Genomic DNA, 17500 nt, shown 5'->3' with positions numbered 1-17500 from the left:
CTTTGTATCAGATGATCAAACCCCGCCCCTACAGCTATCCCCATAACTGGCCAATCAGAGGATGCTATTCTTTTTTCCGGTCACAGCTGTCGATCTCTCACAAGTTCTAGCTTTCCTCCAGCTTCACTGTGACTAATATATTCGGATTTTTTACGCATGTTGTTGGAGCGGATCAGCCTTATGCTAAACAGAAAAAGGATGCGCACATCGCTTTCATCAAACACAGCCGCAGTAGCAGAGAAAAAGTGGAAGCGGACCAATGCAAAAGCTTTCAACAAAAGCACAATGTGGAATGTGCGCAAAAAGCATCGCAAACAAATGGTGACGGCGATATAAGAATGCGGGTTGGTTATGTGAATCGTGTCATGCTGTAAGAAGACTTCTACAGGAATGCCCTTGGTCTTACTACTTTACCGCTACAAGTGTGCATATTCTCGTTCACCAGCAGTGTACCGATAGAGCCGGATTTAGCACCTCTTGATTTTTCTTCAGATGGTTCCGTGTAATTTATTCGCTGATATCCTTCGTCAGAGGAGCCTGAAGGCCAGTTCCGATAATATGATCCTTTGTCTTAATTCCGCTAACCTACCATGGGTCTACCATGCTGCGCATCACTCATATGTTTCTTTGATCCATCCGCTATGTTATCTTTTTTTTCTCTTTTTCCTATTGCTAGCGCCAGACCTCAGATGTTCACGTGGCTTGTGGGTCTTTATTGCTTAATACTTTCTTAAAATACGATTGAATGCCACAAAAAATAAAATATGATGCTTTTATATACAAATACCTCAAATTTTTCGAGAGAAGACAATTATTGGATGTTTCCCGCGAAAAGCGCTCGGATGGTCTTCATATGCTGTCAATCAAAATGAACTTCCACTTCCGGCGAAAAACAATATCTCTGCAAAATTTGATCTTTTTACATACTACTTTTGCGATCGACAGGTGTGACCTTAACCTTTAATTAAAATTATAAAAAATTGAAAACTTTTTGGAAGATTTTCTACCATGAATTAAAGTGCCTCTTTGTACTACCCTACTTATCTTTCCCTTAACGAATTCCATTATTCTGAAAATATCAACTTCCATTTTTGCCTGTAATTTCAAGAACTTTAAGTCTTGTACCCCAATATGACATTTCCAGTCGTTCTAGTTTTTGTGCTTTTGCCGTTTTCCGTTTTCCTACAACAGGTATACATTTAATAAAACACTCTCCAACTTATTCGTCTGTATGACATCATACGGCACACTGACTTACAACTGGTCTGAACTGTGAAAATGAAAGAAGAGGTCTGAGCTGATAAAACAGCTGTAATATCAATAGCAATTACAGCGTCGGACAAAGTTGTTGAAACACGTTACAATACCTTGCCCTCCCACAACGTTGTTTTGCCAAATGGGCTCAGGGTAGAGAGATCCGTGAATGTTTCATATCTGTTTGTTCGTGTACTGTTCCAAGGAATGTTGATAGAGACTCTAGAAATTTTGTTAACAGCGGCTGCCTGTTGCTTGCTTTGATCAGTGTATCGCACGTGAACGCCTGATTGGCGTCTTGTTGAAAATTCTCAGCGCTGATTGGTTGCCCTTGAGTTGTTTATTACGCTGTAGTCACCTTGGTGTTTTTTTTTCAAAATGGCCGCAAGCCATTTTGTCAAGTCGACAGACGAAGAAATAAATTGTTTCAAGGAAAATGCATATTTTCAATTTCAAATAATCACCTATTTAATTATACTAAAACAGTTATTCGCCGATATTCACCTCGCCTCTCGGTTTTTATTTAACAATTATTCGCTCGGCGAGGTGAATATCGGTGAATAAAAACCGAGACGAAGTCAGATCAGATCCAGAACTGGTGTCTTTCTCGGGACAGGTGAGACATCGGCCATTTTCCTGTAGGAAGCATTTAGAATCTCCTTAATCGGGAAGGCCAAGATGTCGGCGTGCTCCTTGAGTAGCCAGTTCGGGATCATATCTGGTCCGGCAGCTTTAGTGGGGTTGACTTTCAGTAGCGTCCTTTGAACGCGTTCTTCAGAAACAAGTAGGATCTGTGTAACATCCTCTAGAAGGAGACCTTCAAGTGGAGCTGGCAACTTATATTCCTCTAGAGGTTCGAGGAAGACTGAATTCCACTCGGGAAAGGTCTGAAAAGTGATCCACATTAATTTGACTACACAAATCGTCATTCTTGGTCTTTGCTCCACTCAGACCCTTCACTTCGTTCCACCATCTTTTAGGATGTTCATCCTTTAAGATGTTGTATCCTGGACTCATAACACCTCCCTCTACAAGTTTCCTCTCGCGGTTTACTAAATTTCTGTAATGCTTGAACACAGTAGAATCCGAACCATACGCCATCCATGGTGCGTCGGCTATGCACACGCGCACTTGCTTTGCAGACATTTAAGTATCAATTCCGGTGAGGATAGCTTGCTGAAATACGGCCCACTTATCCTCCTAGCTCTCAAGCAAAGCGAACAATGGCCAATCAATACTGACTTGTTTGTGTTTACTTTCTCAGACGTTGCAGAAGTGGTGGGAGGGTCAAACGCCTGACATCCGTTCAAAGCCAAAGAGAGGAATAAACAAGATAAAACAAGCCTATGTATACCAAAATGGTAATGAATTATGTAAATTGGGTTCTCCTCTAGGGATGATATCTGCTTACAAACATTGCTTTTGTTATTGAAATGTGTAAGCCACAGAAACAAATTAAAAAGAGCCTTTGTCTCGATATCCAATGAGACTCTGGTTGGTACATTAACGACAATAGGTGATGTCAACGATATCTTCGCTATAGAACAACAGATGCACGGAAATTTTCAACTTAAATCTCAAGGGTATAAGGTGCGTTTGTACATGATGGTCCCCAGTGAGAATAGGCGTTAGAACTTGACATGTCTTGACACAAAAATGCAATGCAAACCTAAATTACTTTACTTTCAATTAGTCATAAAGTTGAAGTTGCTCTCTGCATCGAGAAACATGCTTGGATCGCAAATTGTACCCATCTAACCCTACCCCTTGCCTCCCCGTAATAGTCATGCCGACCAAAGCCGTGAATGTAGACACACAGTACTTTCAAAATTGTCGTAATTAGTTTTCACATCTGCAGCTCGTTTAATTGTAAAAGGGAGCTTTTTGCCACGAGCAGGATTTAGCTCTTGCTCCTTTTCACCTTCGGCTTAGTCCACGGGAACTCAGAAACAACAAATCAGTGGACTTCTCACTTGCTTTTAATTTGTCTCCTATTTTCACAGTTTTTCTTAGGGTGTCTGTTCTATAGCGAGTTGTTAAAAGCGCTTCTTGAGATCGAAATATCTTTACTTATTAGTGCTTCTGGTCCAGGTAACGCATCGTGATTGGTCAAAGGATTAGAGGCTTAGAACGCAATAACGTCAACTACAAAAGTGCTTAACACCAACTACGAAGGTGTACCTACGACTGCACAAAACGTGGCCCACGCTAACAACTTCCAAATTACAGTGCCGTTAGACCTTGAACAAATTAATTAACGACCAATCGCAGTGGTTGGTGGACCAGGATCACTGACCTAAACTTTCCGGATGGAACGTGATTTTTTTTGTCAACTAATAAACTTATAGCAGAAACCCATAAGGGTTGAAACGTGTAACGCGCGTTCACAGCTTCCGAATATTCAGTGAGAACTGATTGGTTGAATGTTTCAGTGCTAAGTACCATATTTGGAAACCCCTCGCTCTTGTTGTTCCAAATATGGTACTTAGCAAATTGAATTTTCAGAAGCTTGTTTCCCAGCACACAAGGGGCCGTTACACGTTTCAACCCTTATGGGTTTCTGCTTATAGTAACAAAGACTCTACCATCCGAAGCAAGCAAGGGATTAACTAAACCAATTAATGTACCTGGTTAAACGAAGCCCTAAAACTAATAACGTCAACGCGGGATTAACGGTCAGTACGGTACCGGAGTTTCTACAAGAATGATAGTACTGCAGGGTTGTTTCCCAAAAGTACAACAACAAGTTTAGCGTTACAGCTTTACCAACATACACTAGAGACTAGAAGTACAGCGGTTGCACAACAATACGTACTAAAAGCACTTGTCAACGTAGTCCTTTAGTATCTCTAGTCAATTAACCGAAATTGGTTATTTTCAAATAAGAAATATATCGTAGTGTGTATAGATATAAATTAAATTGCTTACGAGGTCAGTTTACGCAGGAAAGTTTCCGTGAGAGATGTTGGAACGCCTTTGTGAGTAAATTAAGTTGTGTTTTCTAGTACGTGCATTTTGCCTGGCAACAGTGTGGCCCATTCGTTGAAGTGGTCACGTCCGTTTCCTAACATACTGTTTCATCAATGTTTCATAACTTTAACCATAGTTAATAGAGTGGACTGGTTTGGAAGCTCGGCAAACATCAAAGGAGCAAACAAAGATACCAAGATTTAGGTTGGAAAGTCCACGACGGTGCACAATCTTTTGTTTTGCGCTCATACACTATGCATGAATTACGTAACCAACACGTTTCTGTTGGCTAGTTCCTCAGTACGGAGTAAACAACTATTGTGTTTTGTGCACGGTCAAGGCCAGGAAAGAGAACAAAAACCTACAACAAAGAAATTTGTCGGGTTTCCTAACCATTCCCCTCTATTAACTATGCTTTAACACAAGATCAAGTCCTTTCTGAATTATCAATCGCACACTAATAAATGTAAAGATAATGTCACACTACTAGAGGTGACAAACATGCTTCACTCTAAAAAGCCTTGTGCCTTGCAGCACCATTTGTTACGCACAATTAACTTAAGCTGCGGAAACCTTTGTTTACGCACAATTAATTTTAATGATACAACAAATAAATCATTATCATACATAGGTTAAAAATACCGTAGTTGCAGTCAGGTATGATAAAAAGAATTAAAAAACTTGTCACTGACTAAAAAACTTATGTAGAAAGGACGTTTCGGTCAAAATACTATGACCTTTTTCAGCATAAAATAGCTTACGAATACAAAATGAGTGCTTAAAAAACCGTAGAAACGTCACTTGGGATTGCCAAGGGCCTTGTAAATGTCCGGAATGTAAACGTGTTCATTAACGGAATTAGGTTCGCGAAGTGAATGCCACGCTTCTAAAAATAATCTTTTTCCCCATTGCGGACAACGGTCAATGAAGGTCAAAATCGTGATTATTCTCTACGCAATGTTGGGTCAATGAAGAATTCTTATCTCCTGTAAAAATCGCTCTTTTGTGTTCTCTTGTTCTAGATCTTAAGGCCCTTGATGTTTGACCGATATAAACTTTGTCACAGTTTTTACAATTAGTTTTATAAACGATTCCTCAATGTTGCCCCCAAACCCGTAATGACCGTCGGCTCCATTTTAAGAAAACCTAACGACAAATTTATTAAAGAGCTATCAACAGGAGTCATCTATAAAATTAATTGTAAAAACTGACAAAGTTTATATCGGTCAAACATCAAGGGCCTTAAGATCTAGAACATCAAGAGAACACAAAAGAGCGATTTTTACAGGAGATAAGAATTCTTTATTGACCCAACACTGCGTAGAGAATAATCACGATTTTGACCTTGACGACGTCAAGGTCATTGACCGTTGTTCCCAATGGGGAAAAAGATTATTTTTAGAAGCGTGGCATTCAATTCGCGAACCTAATTCCGTTAATGAACACGTTTACACTGTACATTCCGGACATTTACAAGGCCCTTGGCAATCCCGAGTGACGTTTCTACGGTATTTTAAGCACTCATTTTGTATTCGTAAGCCATTTTTTGCCGAAGAAGGTCATAGTATTTTGACCGAAACCTCCTTTTTACTTTTACTTCTTTGACATAATTACAGTGCAACCGGGAAAACCGTGAACACCTAAAATATGTCAGGAATGCTTATTGTTTTTAAGCCAATCATGTTTGAGGACTTCACGCGCCAAAATCGCAAACTGAATAACCGTCTGCGGTTTAGCGATTGGATTTCGTATGCGTAATTGGACAAAAACAACATTCCTGACATATTTCAGGTGTTCACGGTTTTCCCGTTCGCACTGTAATATGTTTACTGAACACTTTGTTCCAATAGTCAAAGAGAGTTGACAGTACGTGGTGGCCACCAAGTGAAGCCTCTGAAGGTGGAATTGAAGAAGAAGAAGAGGAAGAGGAAGAAGCAAAGACAGAGGTATTTTGTAAACACACTGTTCATTTTTAACTTGCTATTTTATTATCTTTTGAATACATGTAACTCAAAATCACAAGTTGCTTGGAGCCTTTCAAGTAACTTTACACTAGGCCCAATTCAAAGTTTTGCTTGTAAAGCAGTGTTCGTTCATGTGCAAAAAAAAAAAACCGTAAAATCTCGTGTGTTAGGGGGTACTTACTTGAGACTGGGACGAGCGCAGACCGGCATTAGTTCGTATCGGCGTCCATACATTTCTTTTTATGCGCTTACATGAGACCGGCCTGATGAAGAACTCATACTGGTCTGGGTTCGTACCGGTCTCATGTAAATCACAACAAATCTCAGACCGGGTTCAGAAATTTCAAGCCCGTTTGCTTTTGGGTCAGCCATATATTTATTGGAAAAAACATATCGTTTTATCCCGAAACCAGGCACTAATCCCTCCGGTTTCGTGTAAACAGCTGCAAAAATTTCATACCGGTACAAGTTCATACCGGTCTGAGGTCGTCCCTGTCCCATGTAAATACCCACTAAATGAGTTGCACCCATGGAAATACTGCACCCCAACCTCAGACGTTCAAACTAAAAAAAAAAAAAAAAAAAAAATGGGGCAAAGCCTTTGTAATACCTGCAAATACCGGCTGCAGGTGTAATCGAAAGGCTGTTTGTGGAGGAATTGAGATTCCTCTTCCTGCATGGGAGTTTAGCTGTTCCAGTGGCATGAACATTTGACAATAATTACATGAGCTCTTACAGAACAAGACTCACCAATGAAGAACCTAAGTCACAAATGGCTTCTTTAGGAGCCACAATTCAACTAAAAAAACAGTGACCATCAACCATGTTTTATTATTCGTTTAATGTTTTTTATACTGTTTTTTTCTCATACTAATTAGGTCAATTTTCATTCTAAAGCCCGGATCTAAGTTACTCAGAAGATAATGCGCATCCCTGATTTAGCATCAACTGTTTTTATGCGAAAAGATGTGGCATTTGCACAGGCTGTGGCGGTAAATAGGTCACTGTTGTAATTTGCTGTACTCTGTTCCTCAAAAAACTTGAAGGAGAGGCGAAAGTGCAGTCAGTTATGGTAGTTAAGGTTGTCACGAATTATTTGCATTGAGTGACTTTTTTTTTTTGGCGCTATCGTTTTGGAGCGCGCCCGCATCACATGAACATTGAACCTTGAATTTTGATAAGGAATTTTTCTCGGTGCGAAGTGTAGTAGCTGGTTTTGAAGCCCGAACATATTGTTGAATTAAGCAAATTATAAAATTCTATTACAAGTGGTCCTTCGAGACGGATGTGATCGACCGGCCTGGAAAATTGGCCAAGAACAAGATGATTCGCGAAGCACACAAAGGACACGTCAGGAAAGTGCTTCTCAGTGTAAAAGAAGTTCTTTGTGAATTTGATGGTTTAGCTGTTGCAAAGGACATGGTTAAAAAGATCATTATTACGCTCAATGATAAATTAGAGACCTGAAAATCACTGGACGAGTCAATTTTTTACTGGCAGTAGAGGAGCCAAGCATCGTAATTAAAGTTGAAGAATCGGAGGAATTTCGCGCCGAAATCCACGGCGCGTTGGTGAAGTTAGAGCGATGTCAGACCATGGAAAATGAATCAAACGAACCGACTCAGAGTAATCTGGGTGCTTTAACTCACGCTTTTAACGCGAATTTACTGAAATTGCAGATTAAAAAGCTTTCTTTCGGGCAATCCGAAAGAATGGCAGTCCTTTTGGAACTCGTTTATTTCAGCGGTGCACACAAACAAGGCACTCAACAACGTCGATAAATTCAACTATCCGAGTAAAAAAAAAAGTAAAAAGTAAAGTGGTGCATTGATATAGCGCCTTTATCACAAACGTCTCAAAGGCGCTTTACAATGATCAATTTACCCCCAGCGGATTGGAAGCATATACAGGCGCAAATGGCAGCCGCTTCTAAGCAGTCCATGCATGCTGGTACTCATTTTACCGACCTCGGAAGGATGGAAAGCTGAGTGAACTTTAGCGGGAAAGAAGGTCGCCAAATATTCCACTCTCGGCAGAACCGGGAATGGAACCTGGGACCTTAGGGTTGGAAGGCAGAGATCTTACCACTGCGCCAACCCCTGGTTGAGGGTGCAGCCTTGTCATCCATAACAGGACTGGCACTGACAGAGCTTAATTACGTAAATGCTATTGATATCTTAAAGGGTCTTAAAGGAGAGATTTGGAAACAAACAGCTCATTATCAGTTCCCATATGGAAGCTCTTTTGTAGTAGAAACTTGTGTTGTTACTGTCAGACATCAAGGGCGTGCTAGCTGTACTTGACAAGTTGGAAATCCAAGTAAGGGGTCTGCAGGCTTGTGGAATTGGATTGGCACAGTATGGTGCATTATTGATACCGACTTTTATGCAGAAATTGCCTGATGAATTGCGACTGATAGTAGGCCGGGAATGCAAGGATGACTGGGTGCTTGATTCTGTGCTTTAGACCGTGAAATCTGAAGTGGAAGCTCGGGAAAGGTGTAACATTCGTGTATCCTTTGAAAGGTCGTCTCTTAGGAAACTATACAGCCCATAAAACTTCAACACAACTGGCAGTGCATTATCGAGCGGAAATCGAGCGGAGTTCAACTGTTTGTTTTGCAGAGGTAACCACCGAGAAGCTGAGTGCCGTGTTGTGACAAATGTTGACCAAAGAAAAGATATTTTGAAAAGCAAGGAAGGTGTTGTGTTTGTTTAAGTCGTGGAGGGCATTTGGCTAGGGTCGTCATCACCTTGCTCTCTGTGATGGTAGAAAATCGAGTGTCAGTGCAATTCTGTAAAGGAGGGTGTGTAGTCTGCGATGCATATCAGTTCAGGAATGCCTGTATTTCTTCAAACCACACAGGTTGTTGTATCGAGACCAGGAATGGAATCTACCCACAGTTTGAAGGTACGTGCTAATTTTGACACTGAGGTACAGAGGTCTTATGTTTCTCAGGGAATTGTGTATGAATTGAAACTAGAGTCTATTAAAACAGAAGCACTAAGGATTGCTACTTTTGGTAACCCCGACCTGTAGTTACAGGCAGTTAATCTCATTGAATTAGTCCTAACTAAGCCAGAGACAGGCTTTGAAATAACATTGAATGCATCCTCAGTTTCTCGTATTTGTAGTCACTTACAAGGTCAAAATCTTCATTTGGGGAAGGAAAACTACCCACAGTTGCAAAATATTGATTTTGCTGACACATGCCCTGTTGCTGGTCCCATGCAGATTGATTTGTTGATTGGTTTAGACTACATCTGGAATTTTTTTTACGGTAAGATAATACGGGCGGAGGAGTCAGGTCAAACTGGTCCCGTTGCTGTCTCAATGAAAGTGGGATGGGTGTTGTCAGATCCTGTAGTAAACCTTCCCCAAGAAAGGTTGTGTAACATTCAGTTTTCATCGTTTCCCGTATTAAGAATAGATTCAAGAGAACCTGAAGATACCCTGCCGATGGAATTGCAGCGACTATGGCACTTGGATTCTGTTGGAGATACAGTCCATGAAGCCTTTGAGAAGAATTTGAGTTTTGTAGAAGGCAAGTACAGTGTGTAGTGCACTTGCCTTGGAAGGAGCACCACAAGCAGCTTCCTGATAACTTTGAGAACAGTATTGCCCGATTGAGCACACAGTTGAAACGCCTAAGGAGAGAACCAGAGTTTTTGATAGAGTATGGTTCAGTCGTTCAAGTTCAAATGCAGAGTGGAATAAGAAAGTTGACAACATGAATGTCCAGATGTTGGATAGGTACATTACTTACCCCACCACGGTGTGGCACGCAAGGACGCTCTTACAACTAAGCTACGTATTGTGTTTGACGCTTCATCAAAAGCTACCAAATCCAGTCCAAGATTACATGTAAATGAATGCCTTTACTCAGGGCCAGCTTTTACTCCTACAATTTGTAAGATCCTTCTGCGGTTCAGATAAATGAAGGTAGCCCTGGTGGGTGATTGAAAAGTCATTTCTAAACGTTAGATTAGGTAAGAGGATCGTGATGCTCTGCGATTTATCTGGGTCGATGATCTGGAAGAAGGTGACCAAGTATTGGTGTTGTACAAGTTCTCTCGTGTCGTGTTTGGCGTTAATGTGAGCCCGTTCCTGTTGAACGCTACCTTGAAGCATCACATCAGTCAGTGCAATGCAGATCCAGAATTTGTGCAAAATTTGTCGAACTCGTTGTGTGTAGACGATTTGGTTTCAGGAGAACAAAGCTTGAAAGGAGCGTCTTTACTTTACCAGAAGGCCAAGAAGTGCCGTATCAGAAGGTGGTTTCATCCTAAGGAAATGGGTTTCCAATTTGCCTAACATTCTTGAAATGATATCTGAAGAGCAGCCTGGTATTGATGAGAGCAGTCCTGAATCCAAAGAAATAGTGGAAGACACCGAGTCTAGTGCGAAAAATTCGATGGGACACTTTGAGCAGCTTGATATGAAAAATGAGGTCAAGGTACTGGGTCTCAACTGGAACTGTGTTACTGACGCATTTATATTCAAATTTGAAGCTTTGTTAAGGCTTGCAGAGGGTCTGCAACCAACCAGGAGAAGTTTGTTGAAGGCCACCTCAAGTCTTTCTCATCCGCTTGTAATTCTCAGCCCAGTTCTTGTACAGATGAAGGTAATCTTTGAAGCCCTTTGTGAAAAGAGAGTTGATTGGGATGGGCCGCTCCCAGAAGCAGCGAAAAACTGTGGAACAGGTCTTCACGGGGGAAGGTGTCACGGATTATTTGCATTGTGTGACACTTTTTCGGCGCTGTTGTTTTGGAGCGCACCCCCAATCACGTGAACATTGAACATTGAACATTGAACCTTGAATTTTGATAAGGAATTGCGTAATGTAGAAATCGGTTTTGAAGCCCGAACATATTGTTGAATTAAGAAGTCATAAAATTCTATTTCAAAGGCTTCTGATTGTAGCTCTTTGGTAGTTTCATGCTTAACTTAGTTGAACCTTTCTCTGATAGTACTAACCATTCAGCAACCAACTCTTTCACTTGTGTCAGTTGCATCCCATCACTAATATGAAAATTTTAAAAAGGAAGCAGAACATCTCCCTGCTATTTTGTGTTCCATGTTTTGGAACATTTCTTAGTGGAACGATCTAAATTATTCAACGTTCGAATAATATTGCCTTGCTCTTTTCAAACTGTTTGACTTCTTTATCGTCCTAATCAGACTGTCAGTGCTGACAGAGTCTAATGCTTGATGTACATACAAACAAGTGACATTTTGTTTTTCAAGATACAGTGTAGTGACAAAGGGAATAAATAAGTTAACTCGTTAGATGAGACCGGGTTTAAGCTTTGTTTAATTTTGTTAATGAGATAAATGGTCTGTTAATTTAGTTGAAAAGAAGATCTGCAGATTTTGTTTCCTTTCCAATAATTGTTAGAATATTTTTCTCTATATTTTTATTGTTTACATTTTTTCCAGGACCTATTCCGTAAAGTTAGAAGTATCCTGGATGAGCTCACCCCCCAGAAGTTTCAGAAAGTGACACTGCAAATTATTGAATTAGAGATTGACACTCTAGAACGTCTGGAAGGTGTCGTCGATCTTATATATGCAAAGGTTTGTAGTGTTGTTGTGTTAAAGGTATACCGGTAATGGTCATAAATCTGTGACGTGTACGTGACTGTGAAGTAAAAAATGAATAATAATTATTGTGTTGATAAAGCCGTGATTTTAGTGACTGAGACTGCCTTTCTCCGGCATCAGAACCGGAGTTAAGGTTTAGGTTTATATACCTCTACAACCACTGATTTACACTGAGAAAAACATTTATGCAGAAATTACAACGTAAGGTATTTAAAATTATGCCAAATTTGTATTTTTTTCTTTTTTACATATATTACAACATTAAGGTAAACTACAGATTACAATACTGAAAAAAGGATGCAAGTGGTGAGGAGGCCTCAGGAAGCCAAAGGTTTGTACAAAGAGGTCCCCTCATGATCTAGGTACTTCATTCAAGGAAAGACCGTCAGGACTACTGACTACTTGACCACTGAAGAAATTGAAGCACAAAAACCGACGGTTGCAAGGGCGAGGAAGTGAACTTATGGAAGAGGACCGACTTCAACTAAACTTGCAGTGAAACGAAGATGGGCTCCTAGAGAGCAGGGCCCGGTTGTTCGAAGGCCGCTTAACTTTTGTTTCAAGTTTTAACTTTTTGGTGAAAGTTTCTTTTGCTTATTTTTGTTTTTCAAGATTGACTTCTTCTAATGTAACGTTTTGCCGAGTATGAGCGTGCACTTGGTAGTAGAGAAATAAACTCCTTGGTTAATTTTTAATCTGGGATTAGCGTTAATCGGCTTTTGAACAACCGGGCCCAGAGGAAGATTGCAAGGTATACCGTGTGGCACGAAATTTTTGCGGGAGTTTATTTTTGCGGATTTGTGTTTTGTGGGAACTAATTTTTGCGACCAGGTCAGCTTGTTTTTTTCTTAATTGCTGGGAATTAATTTTTGCGATTGTCAGAAGTCCCGGGAAAATCACTGATAATATTTCGTTTTTACTGAGTAAGTGCGGCATTAAAGACGCTCTCCAAATGGAGTAGCCTCAGATGACCTTTCTTGTAAGTATTCACAGTGTGCTGAACGTTCAGAACTTTAACAGGAATTTCATTTTACGCATTTCATTGTTTACTTTACATTCTTTTTATTGTATTAGTGACAGCTTTGCTCGTAAGTTTAGTCGTTTTGTCTCTGAACGAAAGAGACAAGCTAATTGAACAGACACGCGTACGGTTTCTTGGTACTGTTATTTTGGAGTAAATTTTTGCGGGGAAAATGTTTGCGGTAATTTTTTTTCGCAGGAACTTATTGTTGCGGATCGTTAGAAAAATTGCAGGAATTAGAACCCGCAAAAATTACGTGCCACGCGGTATATCCAATATACATTCCAGATGGCACGGCCTTCGCAGAGAAGTTCATAAAAGCAACTCTCTATAGGGGAGTAGGTCTTACAATTGCCAAAGTGAGAGAGCAACATTGGATACCCCGCCTGCGAAGGCAAGTCAAGCAGTGCCATGGTTGTAAGCGTTTTGAAGCTCCTGTTATGATACCACGTCAGAGAACAGAATGAACAGGTGCATTTGAAGTCGTTGGCGTCGATTTCGCAGGCCCTATTAAATACCATGAATCGTCACGGAAAGAAAGGAAAGCCTACTTAGTCCTATTTGCATGTAGTTTAAGAAGAGCCTTGTACCTTGAAATTCTGTCTAACGTGGAGACCATAACGTCCCCAAGGAGTTTGAAACGCCTTATCGCTCAACATGGACGACCCTTGACGGTATACTCAGACGACGGACGAATCATCGTCGGAGCAGTGATGTTATCGAAAGATATACGTAAGGAAGAGCAACTTCAAGTCTATCTAGCAGGAGAAGAGATACCTTGGAAGTTCAATCTCAGCCGTGTCTCCTGGTGGGGATGACAGTTCGAGCGACAAATTGGTCTTTTTAAACGATCTTTTTATAAAGCAATCCGTGGAGGAATGTTATCATGGCCTGAGTTGAGTGATACTGTTCTTGAAGTTGAGACACAGCTGAACCACCACGCTTTGTCCTACGTTGAGGATGATGTTCAATTTCCTGTACTTATCCCAGCTAGTTTCTTATTCAGAGCTCCACTCGCCTACTTGAGCAAGAGTCCTCTAGAGAAGAGAGCCTTGATCTACGGATGCGGATGCGTTGTGGAAGCGCTAGAATCAGGAGTATCTCAGAGCTCTCCGAGAGCAACATAGTCATAGCCGAGGAAAGGAAGGAAAGCAGAACTCGCTTGAAGATAGGAGATGCCGTCATTATTTACTCAGAACAGAAAAACCGTTGCAAGTGGCCTCTTGGAATTGTACAACAACTGTATGAAGGGTGCGATGGAGTGTGCGCGCAGTTAAGGTACGTACTGGTAAATCTTCCTTGGAAAGACCTATCCAGCATCTGGATCCTTCATAAAGTTCTGTCCTGTGATGACCCAAGAGATGCGGGATCACTTAAGCTAAATGTTCACGCTCGCGTTTTCCGCCCGAGAAGAGATGCTGCAGTCGCCTCTGGAATTAGTTAGATATTAGTCTTGTATTGATTCAGTTTAATATGTAGACATCTGGAGCAAAAATCATGCAGCACAACACATACACACAGACCTGAAACACAACAAACAACACGAAAAGAATATTTCACACACATTATTGACTGTAATGATTAATTTGCTTGATTAATAAATAGTGTTTTTTTTCACATAAATTATAGTGTGGTATATGATTTAGTCCTAAAACGTGCTTTATAGAAATTGGCCTTTGATGCATATCTTGTATTATATGAATGAATATGACTGGCACAGCGGAAGTATTGATAAAAGATATCTGGTTAGGTAATTGCTTTTTATGCCATCGACGGGAAAATTTGAGTAATTTAAATGCAAAAATGTTGTCGACAGTAAGTAAATCTAGTAGGTTTAATAATGGAAGAGCACTTTCAGTGTGTTTACCGTACAAGATGGCAAAAAATATCAGACGGACAACGTGATTTTGTTTAACCTGAATTTTCTTTAAGTTTGAAGTTGATGAACTGCCCCAGGAAGCAATGGTGAGGAAGTAATGGTGTAGGTCATATTTGGATAGATTAAAGTGTAATAAAGTTGCTTAAGCTGTTTAAGAGAGAGATAATGTCTTAGTTTAGAAAGATTCTGTGTTTCTTGAAATTCTTGAACAGATATAAACTATTTGATTTTTGAAAATATTGAAGGGCCGCAGCCAGGATGAAACATAGTTAAAATTTAAAAAACGATCTCTGGCTAAAATGATTAAAAACTACGAGCTTTCGACTGCCCGAACTGCAGTCTTCGACGGGTAAAATGAATGATAAGAAATCGATGAGAAAATTTAAATAAAAACGTACATTGCAAAATGATGAGAATGTAGAAAATTATGAATATTTCTTAACAAGAATGTTGTATTGTCCAGGTAAAGGGCACGAATTGTTATCTGCGTTAGTTGTCACTACGGTATGCCACGCTTCTAATGTTTTTCTCGTTCTAAAAGAGCCTTTGTCAATAACTGACGCATTTTCGAAATCAATGGCGTGGTTGTTGGACCAAGCGTGATTAGCAATTCTAGAGCCTTTGGCCGCAGTTTTGGTGTTTCTTAAATGTCCTTTTTTTCGCATATTAAAAGCTCCGCCGGTTTCCCCAATGTAACACCATGAACAATTTGTACAGGGAATTTTATATATGACGTGGGTCTGCGATTCCATCGAAGGTCGGAATTTCGGTACTGGGAACTGTTGTAGAGTGGTGAATGGTTTGTTTACAACCGTGACATCGTGTTTTTTGAGGATGCGTGTCAGAAGCTCAGTTACTCCTGTGATGTAAGGGAGAGAAGCGAAAGACTTGCGTGACTCGGTTGGTTCAACCATCTTAAAGAACATTCCAACAAGTTCCTCCGGGGATACATTTGTTGTAGAAGCTCGAGTCTTTCTAGCGTGTATACTTTTGATAAAGCTAGATGGATAACACTGTTAGACTCCAGAGCTGCCTGGACGTAATTAAGTTCCCGTTTTTTTCCTTCAGAAGAATTGGGTAGATTTAGAGCCCTGTGCAGGAAACTTGATGCTGTGCTGACCTTGTGTTGCCTGTTGTGATGGGAATTAAAATCTAAGTATCTGTCTGTATGGGTGGGCTTTCTGTAAACATTAACAACGATGACTCCATTTCTTCGGGAGACCAGAGTGTCGAGAAAGGAGATGTTTCCGTTACATTCGGTCTCAATGGTAAACGAGATGTTAGGGTCAATTGAATTTAATGTGTCATGGACGGCTGAGACGTCGTTCTTCCCGATGATGCATAAACAATCATCCACGTACCTTTTCCAAATTTTGGGGCGAACGGATGAAATACTTATTGTGGACTATTCGATCTCCTCCATGCAAAGATTGGCCACAACGGGGCTGACAGGACGGCCCATCGCACAGCCATGGACTTGTTTATAAATTCTGTCGTTGAACATAAAATAGTTGTTGGACAAGGTGAATTGAAGAAGTTTAGTGATGTCATCGATGTCCAAATTTGTCCTTGAAGGAAGGGTGGCATCTTGTTCAAGTTTCTTTTCTATGTACACACAAGCTTTATCTCCAGGGATTGCGGTGAAGAGTGACACAACATCAAAAGAGACCAAAATTTCATTATCATCAATCTCGATATCGGGTAATTCTTTGGAAAACTGCAAGGAGTTGGCAACAGAGTATCCGTTGTGATTCTGAAGCGGAGAAAGGATATCCGTTAGAAATTTGGATGTGTTGTATAGTGCTGAGCCAATACAGGTGACGATGGGCCCCAGGGGGTTCCCTTCTTTATGGTGCTTAACAGAACCGCGGATGGCTGGTGGTGTGCCGTCAGTTGACTGAAGTTTGCGGTATGTTGGTTCATCTATTTTTTGCTGTCTCTTTAAAGAGAGGAGCATAGCGTTCAATTCACGTTCGATTCGGCGGAAAGGAGATGTGGAAATTACTTCATAGGTGGATCTGTCGTTGAGTAAGGTTTCCATCTTGTTGTCATAGTCAGATCTATCCATGACAACGAAACAATTCCCCTTGTCGGCCTTCAATTTTCTCATCGATTTCTTATCATTCATTTTACCCATCGAAGACTGCAGTTCGGGCAGTCGAAAGCTCGTAGTTTTTAATCATTTTAGCCAGAGATCGTTTTTTAAATTTTAACTATTTGATTTTTCCAAGTCATTGTTTCATCAATTAAGACACCTAGATATTTAATGTGATCTTTCTTTTCTAAAGAATAGCTTGAGCCATCTTTGTTAATAAATTTTATATTAAATGTATGCTGGGTCTTTTTTTTGAGCGGATCTAATAGTCATGTAATTTGTTTTCTTAAAGTTAATAGAAAGCTTACTTAGGTCACACCATTCTTTTATGTTAGTGTCTTCTAAATCTGTAGCATTGCTGTAGCTGGTCATTTGTGGGTTCTCATATTCCCATAACTGCGAGGATCATAGCTTCACTTGATTTCATATCTGCAGTTCCATATGTGATTCAATTCATATATCATTTCATCGTTGATTCATTTCTCACGGGAACATTAGAACCCACAAATGACTAGTTCCCAACGGCAGTGGCTGCATAGCTCAGTTGGTTAAAGCGTCGCACCGGTATCGCGAGGTCACGGGCTCAAACCCTGTTGAACTCCTCAATTTTTCAGGCTTCTTTACGCAATTGCCAAAATTGCGTTCATAACTGCGAGGATCATAGCTTCACTTGATTTCATAATTTTAAAATTCTCCCAGTATTGTTAAGAAAA

General features: G+C 40.4%; 1 protein-coding gene across 3 annotated transcripts in view; it reads left to right on the top strand.

Annotated features, from left to right (window-relative positions):
• The window catches only part of LOC137997520 (probable serine/threonine-protein kinase drkD), a 74577-nt gene that overhangs the window by 15535 nt on the left and 41542 nt on the right, over positions 1 to 17500 (top strand). For all 3 annotated transcript variants that reach the window (XM_068843570.1, XM_068843569.1, XM_068843571.1), the window contains 3 exons: positions 2519 to 2615; positions 6075 to 6170; positions 11628 to 11765. In XM_068843570.1, the coding sequence (XP_068699671.1) occupies positions 2601 to 2615; positions 6075 to 6170; positions 11628 to 11765 (249 nt within the window). In that variant the 5' untranslated portion in view covers positions 2519 to 2600. The remainder of the gene's footprint in view (positions 1 to 2518; positions 2616 to 6074; positions 6171 to 11627; positions 11766 to 17500) is intronic.

Source organism: Montipora foliosa, chromosome 3 (genome assembly GCF_036669935.1).
Source record: "Montipora foliosa isolate CH-2021 chromosome 3, ASM3666993v2, whole genome shotgun sequence".
NCBI classification, from domain to species: domain Eukaryota; kingdom Metazoa; phylum Cnidaria; class Anthozoa; order Scleractinia; family Acroporidae; genus Montipora; species Montipora foliosa.
Note: the sequence above shows the minus strand (reverse complement) of the source record. Positions and strands in the feature narration are given on the sequence as shown.